This window comes from Rhodamnia argentea, chromosome 5 (assembly GCF_020921035.1).
Source record: "Rhodamnia argentea isolate NSW1041297 chromosome 5, ASM2092103v1, whole genome shotgun sequence".
Classification (NCBI taxonomy): Eukaryota; Viridiplantae; Streptophyta; class Magnoliopsida; order Myrtales; family Myrtaceae; genus Rhodamnia; species Rhodamnia argentea.
This window is the reverse complement of record NC_063154.1, coordinates 4,258,277-4,267,148: the sequence shown is the minus strand read 5'-3', so window position 1 is coordinate 4,267,148 and position 8,872 is coordinate 4,258,277. Positions and strand designations below refer to the sequence as shown.

At 43.0% G+C, this 8,872-nt stretch overlaps 1 protein-coding gene and 2 non-coding genes across 3 annotated transcripts; 2 read left to right on the top strand and 1 right to left on the bottom strand.

The window, feature by feature from the left end:
* Positions 1 to 252: 252 nt before the first annotated feature.
* LOC115753085 (ACT domain-containing protein ACR10-like) lies at positions 253 to 3,568 on the top strand. Its single transcript, XM_030691584.2, has 6 exons — positions 253 to 680; positions 1,117 to 1,338; positions 1,864 to 1,969; positions 2,394 to 2,730; positions 2,858 to 3,142; positions 3,241 to 3,568. Exons 1-6 carry the CDS (start codon positions 527 to 529, stop codon positions 3,382 to 3,384), a joined length of 1,248 nt encoding a protein of 415 aa, XP_030547444.1. The 5' UTR covers positions 253 to 526; the 3' UTR covers positions 3,385 to 3,568.
* A 1,689-nt stretch (positions 3,569 to 5,257) lies between these two features.
* TRNAV-UAC lies at positions 5,258 to 5,330 on the top strand. Its single transcript has one exon. It is a non-coding gene; the product is annotated as a tRNA-Val (tRNA).
* Positions 5,331 to 7,619: 2,289 nt separating this feature from the next.
* Positions 7,620 to 7,710, bottom strand: TRNAY-GUA. The gene is given in 2 exon segments: positions 7,620 to 7,655; positions 7,674 to 7,710. It is a non-coding gene; the product is annotated as a tRNA-Tyr (tRNA).
* Between the last annotated feature and the right edge of the window lie 1,162 nt (positions 7,711 to 8,872).

Genomic DNA, 8,872 nt, shown 5'->3' with positions numbered 1-8,872 from the left:
TTCTGATAATAATCCTCTGAGTGGCTCTAATGTTGATAATTTTAAAAAAATAAACGGTCATTTTTTAAACGGAGGGTTAATCGGGGCACATTAGAGATTAGAGCGAAAGTTAATGATGTTTTTCAGACAAAAAAAAAGAAAAGGCACAAAACATAGTTAAGATTAAGCTACATGTTAACAAGATTTTTTTCTCTTCTCTCTCCCGTTAGGTTGTCTATTTAAGCCAGCAGTTTAACTCTCTCGAACCGCAGTAAACAGGCAAAAAGGCCCGAGATACTCAGATTTCCCGAGAATCCACACAGAAAATCGAGGAAACGCCGGGAAAAAGAAAGTGTCGAGAAAGAAGGGGGAAAAAAAAAGCAGAGTTCGAGCTCGATCTATGTCCGCTTCTCTCTGGCGTAATCTCCCAGTCTTTCGGCCGATTCAGACGCGGATCGGAGCAGTGAAAAAGCCAGCTTCTTGAGCGGCAAAAAGAGGAAAGAAAAAGTTACCGCACAGAGCGGGGGAAAGCGAAAGCATCGTCGACATGGGGATATTGCACGAGGACGCGGTGGTGATTCGCCAGTCGCAGAACGGAAGTGACTCGACCGTGATCACCGTGAACTGTCCCGACAAGACCGGGTTGGGCTGCGATCTGTGTCGGATCATATTGCAGTTCGGTTTGAGCATTTGCAGGGGAGGTGAGTGAGCTCTTGTACTGTAGTTTTGCGAGCAATGTTTTTGGCGGAGGTCGAGATTCTTGCGGGATGATGGGTGGCTTCGATCTTTCTGCTAGTTGCTTTCCAATTCTGAGAGATGCCTTGATGGTGTTTGTTTGTGTTCTTGATCTTTAGCAGCGCCTTTCTGAAATTATCTTATATTGAGGTGGAAAATGGTTCACTTACGAGCAAATAAACGGTGGGATTAATGTTTGCTGTGTACGTATTAACATCCTGGAGATTGAAATCTTATGAATGAACCGATGAGCTGCTCTCAAATTCATATGTTTTATCGTCTTTTATGAGCTTGTTCGTTCAGGATCCTGGGTTTTCTGGGTTCATTTTGGTAGTTTATGATGCTTCATTTATCCGGGGAAACCATCTAGAGATGAGATTTTGCTCTGTTTCCGTATTACAGATCTGTCCACGGATGGGAAATGGTGTTATTTGTTGTTCTGGTTGCTGGGGAGACCGACGACTAGCTGGAATTTGTTGAAGAAGAGGCTGCTAGATGCGTGCCCTTCGTACTTCTCGACGTCGGAGATCGAGTACTACAGGCCCAAGAGCAAGCAGGCAAGGCCACCTGATGTCTTCCTGTTAAAGTTCTGGTGTTCATACGATCGCAAAGGCTTGTTACACGGTAAAATTGTCTTCTTTCTTAGCTAATTACACGGAATTAAACTCGGGTTGTGTTGGTTTAGTAATACACGGCATCCGCCTTTTAAGTAGGGGAGTCATCTCGTGTTGGTTGAACAAAATCAAGCATCCTTCATAATTCCACTGAGGAATCGGTATCGCGAACCCTTACATACAATGCATACTGTGAATTGAAATATAGGTCAACATGATTGATTGACGTGAAGCTATGAGATTTCCATTATCACGGTATAAGGGAAGAACTTCTGTGCTTGGTTTTCGTTTAGATGGGAATATGAAATCACCTCAAACATCTTAGCCACCTAACGTTCAATCTATATAACAGAGAATTTAAAAAACTTATCATTCAGAAATTATATCCGTAAATACATGTAGTTACTGCTAACATCCATCATGATTTGCTGTCCGCTTCTCTCACATATGGAGAGTCTAACGGTCCATCGCTTAAAGAAGTTTCAAGTAGAGAAGTTTCATTTGTACTGATCATTGTCCTTTGTTTCACCGGCAGACGTGACAGAGGCTCTGTGCGAACTAGAACTGCCAATAAAGAGAGTGAAAGTATCCACAACTCCAGATGGCAGGGTGATGGACCTCTTTTTTGTCACGGACTCTAGGTTTGTCATCACTAGTTGTTCCCCCTTTCATTTGCTCAGTAATGCGTTTAGCAAATGCAGTTCTGTTGTTATCCTTGAGCACCTCGATCATTGGGAGAAAAAAGGAGAAGTCAAACGCATCAATTTGAAATGCCTTTCGTCATGCATCAAATATCCGATCCTTTGGGGTCAATTTCATAATCGAAAGCATCAAACTGTTACATGTAATGTGAAGCCTAGACTTATAGGTACTTCTTTTAATCGTGCTCGTCTATGAACTGAACTCCGTTATGCTTGTTACCTCGTATGTTGACTGCCTTCTTGTGTCCTAAAAGAAGTATAAGCCTTCAGTTAAAGATTCATCTAGCTGCAAGAGCAGGAGTGCTCTCTAGGAAATAAAAGCAGTGGTCTCCACTCCAGTGTCTTATTCTCATACCTGAATCAGAGAGCTACTTCATACAAAGAAGAGACAGGAGGAGACGATCAACCATTTGAGAGCTGCACTAGGGGACACCATGGTGAGTTGTGAGATTGAACGGGCCGGACAAGAAGTCACTGCGTGCTCACAGGGTTCTCCATTTCTTCCTTCTGCAATTACTGAGGAAACTTCCAGTTTAGAGTTGCTAGATGGGAATCAGAGCAGTTCTCATTTCTCTAACCCTGTATTTGTTTCGATGGACAACTCTCTGAGTCCCTCACACACGATTGTTCAGATCGAATGTCAGGACCACAAAGGCCTCATTTACGATATCATGAGGACATTGAAAGACTTGAATATCCAGGTGAATAGTATAGTTTTTAGGGGCTTTTTTATTGATCAAAAACGCTATTTTCCCACTATCTAGACACAACAAACCTCCAACAAAGGCAAGCACTTTTGTTCTAATGGATTTTCTCCCGTCTTCTCAGATCTCTTATGGACGGTTCTGGGCAAACTGTAGAGGGAACTGTGAGGTAGAGCTTTTCATGATGCATGCTGATGGAAGCAAGATTGTCGACCTCACCGAGCAGAACGACTTGAGTTCTTGTTTGAAGAGGGAGCTGCAGAGTCCCCTCAGAGTGGCTGTGGTTAGCCGAGGCCCAGAGACTGAGCTGCTAGTTGCAAACCCAGTTGAATTGTCTGGAAGGGGTCGCCCTCTCGTGTTTTATGATATTACTTTTGCTCTGCAGATTCTCAATATCCGAATATTTTCGGTAAATATTCCGATCAATTTGTAATCCTGCATAAATATCAAACATTCTCACTTGTAGTCTTGACTGCTTTACAAATCTCTTTTCATCTATCATCTCAGGTGGAGATAGGACGACACATGATATGCAACCGGGAGTGGGAGGTCTACAGAATCTTACTAGAGGAAAGGGACAGTTCGTGTGTGCCGAGAAAGAAGATTGAAGAAGGCGTTCGAAATCGATTGATGGGTTGGGATAGGGGGTGAAAGTTTGGTACCGGTTGAGTCACCCATCATTGTACGGCTATGTTTACTTCTTTAGCATCTTCCTGGTCTAGGCTCTCCAACTGCAACGAGTGTAAATAGTGTAAAGCATAATTTGGAATGGTAAGATGTTGATTTTCCCTCCCTAGCTTTTATTGTTGGGGAAGAGAATGCGACATCGGCTGCATCCGAGTCCCCGTTTAATTTTCTCAACTTCTCTTTTTTGCCCTCTGAAATGCAGAACCATAGCGTGAATACAACATTGCCAGAATTTTGCCTGGTTTAGTAGCAGGTAGAGTTGTTTACCAGTTGGAACTTTCGCTAAGATAGTGACATGCCCTTTAATCCAGAAGCACTACGAGTAGTATTCCCAGAATTTGGCCAACGAATTGCAAGGACTATCTGTATGAGTGCCTTACTTCTGACTTGTGAAAATTGCTGTCAGCAACTTCTCAATTCTCCATAAGTTGCAATGACGAAGGTGCTTCATATTCCGAAAGACCGATCCAATCCCGAATCCACGAGTATCTTGAAAATCTCAAGTTAGAATCCCTCAATCGGTTGCTTCCTTTCCAACTGTTTGTGAAGCGGCAATGTCCTTCTGTGCCCCAAGTAGCTGTCCAAGCGAACTTGATCGGTGTTTGCATGTTGCACAAAATCGCAGATGTTGTTGCTATGAGCAACTCCCTTACCACTTGGCCGACCATTGCTCGTGGATGCGCTGAAGAGTTCCATACTGATTTCCTCACAGGATATCCCTCTTTCCCTCAAGACATCAGTTGCCTGACGGGTTCTCATCTGCCGTGGACAAGGGATGGTTTGTGGAAGGAAGGTACGTCGCGAGGAGATTCGTGCTCAATCCAAAGGTGATAGATATCCTCAAAGATAGAGCCAGAAGCAAAAGCCTACCGAACCCGACCCGACATGAGGCTCTCTGCTAGTTCATATGGAAACACGCGACGGCTGCATCTAGGATGCCATCAGAGTCACCCAAACTCTCCGTGTCGATACACTCGGTCGACATGAGATCAAGAATGAAGGAGCCCTTGTCCAGGAGCACGATGGACAATCTTTCGGGCTCTGCAACTTCGGGTTTCGACTCTGCAAAGTCAGAGATAGGCCTATGTGACATGGTGACCATGACAACAGAATCCACTCGGAATATACACGGCGATTGCTTGAAAACTTCACAGGGAGATCAGGGGTGATCCATGATTTACAGCGGCGTAAAGCTCATGCTTGAAAACTTCTCCCAGGAAAGCCCGGATTCCTTTGGATTCAACAGCTGGTGCAATCTGGGCCACAGAGAGACGGATTTCGGGTGTAGAAAGCCTGTATGGGGCGGAATCTGGGGAGGAGAAGCATCGCCATTGAGGAACCCTGCCATTTTCCTGGAAACTCGATGCGGCCTTGGAATCGAGGCAATGGATGACCCTGGATGAGAACATACTGTCAGCCGAGTTCCCTGCATACGCTTTGCTGAACCCGAACATAACATAACGAGCGCGCGTCGCAAATGGAAGTAGAGCAGCTGTGAGCACTCCATTCCACTCCGCTCCACTGGTGTAACATGTGAATGGAACAAAGAAGAGGGAGGCTTCTAAAGTTCCAACGTTCTTGCAGCAAAGCCGCCATGACCGCGAGCTGCGTGCGTAGAAGACACAGCGATGGGGATCGCGACATAATTGAAGTGTCAGCATCCTCGAATTCATCTTGCCCAAAGCATGACCTGCCTCCCGATGTTCAGCTTCAGTCGGTTTTCTTTCTCCACAGGAGAAAACTGATAGTGATTAACCACCAGCAACCCATGGGTGGTCAAAAACAAGGATGTATGAGCTTAATATATCCTGATTATGAAAATCAGGGCAACCTCGGGGTTGCTGTGGTGTAGTGGTTATCACGTTAGTCTTACACACTAAAGGTCTCCAGTTCGATCCTGGGCAGCAACATTTTTCGCATCAATTTTTCACTTCTTTCCCTTTTTTCTGATTTCGGATAATTGGAAAGTCGCTTGCAATTGATGCACTTCGCACTTCCTTTACCGTTATGTGCAGCGTTATTTTTCTTTTAACACTCGTCGTTTTCGGCATTGAATAATCGGTATCGAATAATTCGAATATTGCTTGCGATTGACGCATTTTGCATTTCTTTATTGTTTTGCGCGTCAATTTTTTAAAGCTCGTCTATTTCAGTAATGAACCGTCAGTATTTTTGTTTTCGGATAAGAAAAAGTCCGTCTCATTTGTTTCGAGAAAAGCTTGATAACGAGGCAAAGAGTATTTAGCAGATAATGAGTCGCTTAAGGATTATTAGATCTCGATCCGATTCGATCTTTCTTAGAAATTAGGAATTGGATCAAAATGGTCGTAGTGGTTATCACGTTAGTCTTACACACTAAAGGTCTCCAGTTCGATCCTGGGCAGCAACATTTTTCATTTCTTTCCCTTTTTTCTCTTCACATAGTGTTTGAGGCTTTGGGCTATTGGAAAAGTCCAGGTCTAATCATCCTTTCGGGTAAAGACGACACACGAATGAAAGACGAACCCGATCTTGCAATTTACCTTGAAACAATGTATCAAGTTCGGATAATTGGTAAATCGCTTGCAATTGATGCACTTTGCACTTCCTTTACCGTTATGTGCAGCGATATTTTTGTTTTAACGCTCGTCGTTTTCGGCAATGAATAATCGGTATCGAATAATTCGAATATTGCTTGCGATTGACGCATTTTGCATTTCTTTATTGTTTTGCACGTCAATTTTTCAAAGCTCGTCTATTTCGATAATGAACCGTCCGTATTTTTGTTTTCGGATAAGAAAAAGTCCATCTCATTTGTTTCGAGAAAAGCTTGATAACGAGGCAAAGAGTATTTAGCAGATAATGAGTCGCTTAAGGATTATTAGATCTCGATCCGATTCGATCTTTCTTAGAAATCAGGAATCGGATCAAAATGATCGGTTTCTAATTTTTGAAACCGAGAACGGAATCGGATGGTCACGAGACTTGTTCAGCCAGATTCTTGAGCAGTCTAATAGAGTGGATTGCCCAGGCTGTCCCTCTCTATCGCATTTATGTTTACTTCCTCACAAGTCTCTATCGCATTAAAGGCATTTGTTTTTGTTCAGTCTTGTTCAATCTCAATTTCTAATCTCTATCGCCTTCACTTTTACTTCGTCCACTTTCTCACAAGTTTCGTCCCACGTGTCTCATCTGTCTCTCTTATTTACGCAAACCCCCTTTCCCTCCTCCTCCCACCAAAAAAAAAAAAAAAAAAAGACAACCACTATGACAAGTTCGTGACAACGCTTCTACTCTAAAATAGCTTCCGGTGAAAAATTAAATTTTTTATTTTCATTTCTGATCAGAAATTAATCTTTTTATTTTCGAAGAGAAGTAAATTTTTGTAATTCTTCAAATAACTTCAAAATTACTTTTGGAGAAAAAATACTTCAGAAGTAGAAAAATAAAATCGTGTAATCAAATGGATTTTTGCTCCAAAAGCACTTTTGAAGTCAAAATTTTACTCTAAATGTGTTGTCATATGCGCCGCTAAAAGGCCGACGAAGAGACTGCACCTTCAATTCACTTCAATCCTGCTCTCAAGCCGTCATGGATCATTGTATCTCTAGTGTCTCCTCCCTCCCTCCCCTTTCATCCGCATGGCCCCGCCGACTCCCCTCTAACTCCATAGGGGGTCAGATCAACTCGAACTTCATCCTCGTTGCCCTCTTTGACTCCTACTACGTCGAGAGCTCTTGTCAAGAAGGCCCTCCTCCTCTAGACCCCGGAGTACGTCGTCCACCGCCGTACGGAAGGTGGCACCGTCTAAGAGTCGAGCGAGAGGGACATGACCGGAGCGTGAGAGGGAAAGAGTGATTAGCGCCCCAAAAATCAGCTTAATATTTTTTTTAAAGGTTTTTACGAAATAAAAAAATAAAAATAGTAATCAGTCTGGTTTGGGTAGAATCGAGATCATCGGTTTCAATTTTATGAAATTGAGAATCGAATCGATCTCCTTAGGAATAGCCCGGAATCACTGGGTTCGATCTAGCCCAAACGGTTTTTTTTTTTCCTCATCCCTAGCCGGGCTAAGGAGGCCTTATATTCAAGGATTGCCGTGAGTGCTTACAATCGGTTAAAGGAACCCAAAAAGGAAAAAAAAAAGACTTGAATTAGTAAATCCGAACGGCGGAATTAAAATAAGCTTTGCATAAACATAAAAACAACAAAAAGACAAATCCGACCTGCCGGATTCGAACCAGCGACCTAAGGATCACTATGAGGTTTACCCACTACAGTCCTCCGCTCTGCCAACTGAGCTAAGGTCGGTTTGTTGCACTGCGTTCGCCACTATTTGATAAACATTGTCATTCATTAATTTGTCACGTGATGTTCGTTTATGGTCTGATCATTCGACTCTCTCCTCTCCAGACCCAAAGGGGCGTCGCATTGACTTTTCAAACCTTGTCAGACTCTCCCGAGTTTTCCTACGAAAATGTCTTTTGTGCCCCGACACCAAACAGTCTCGATTACCTCGGACGCAAGATGGCCTTTTGGAAAATGTCTCCCCCACCCACACTTATGTGGAGAGAGCTCTTCCGGTTCCTATATCTCGATTTTTCCTTTCCATGAGCACGGAATTGACATCGCGTAGTGTTCCATGGATTAATTTCATTCCTACACTTTGTCAAATCTAAGTCACTCTTATTCCCTTCGCTTGAAAATCCGGTATGTCGGTCAATACGGATATGCCGTTCGGACAAGATGTCTTTCCAGTAGCGGCACTAGCTCACACGAGCTCTGCTCGAGTTTCAACACTATCTTCTCTTGTGCACCGACCATTTTACTAGTATTGCACTTTCTAACTACTTATTCTAAGTTAAGCGCTTGGCAAAAAAATAAAAATAAAAATAGACAAAACTACATTATATCAAGTCGTGAAATCTGAATAGTGGATACCATTGAGAATTGGATCCTTGAAGTTCGATATCGACGGATCTATACTCGGAGGAGAATTGGCGGGAGCTATAGCAGGATTCTGTTGTGATTAATCCGAGAAGATTGTCGCCGATTTTGCTAAAAAAGTGAACGCGTCGATCGCAAAAAGCCTCGAAGCCCTAGCCCTCAAAGAAGCTCTCTTACACTTAATTAGAGGAGTGAAATTAATCTGCACATGGTGGTAGAAACTAATTGCCTATCAATTCATAACAACATTTCGGGCGCTTATCTGAGCTCATGGGACGTGCGAACCGTGACCGGGGACCGTAGGAGAAGCTTAGGGTCCGTATGGTAACGTTCCGGAAAAAGTGTTTCTATTCCCAAAGTGTTCCCGGAACACTTTGGGAACGAAAATGCGTATGTAAAAAAGTGTTCCAAAAATATTCCGGGAACACTTTTGAGAAATAGAAACACTTTTGGAGCAGAAATAAGAAACAACAAAAACTTGCTTCTGTGTTTTTGGAATACTTTTTAGAAACACATTTGAAACATT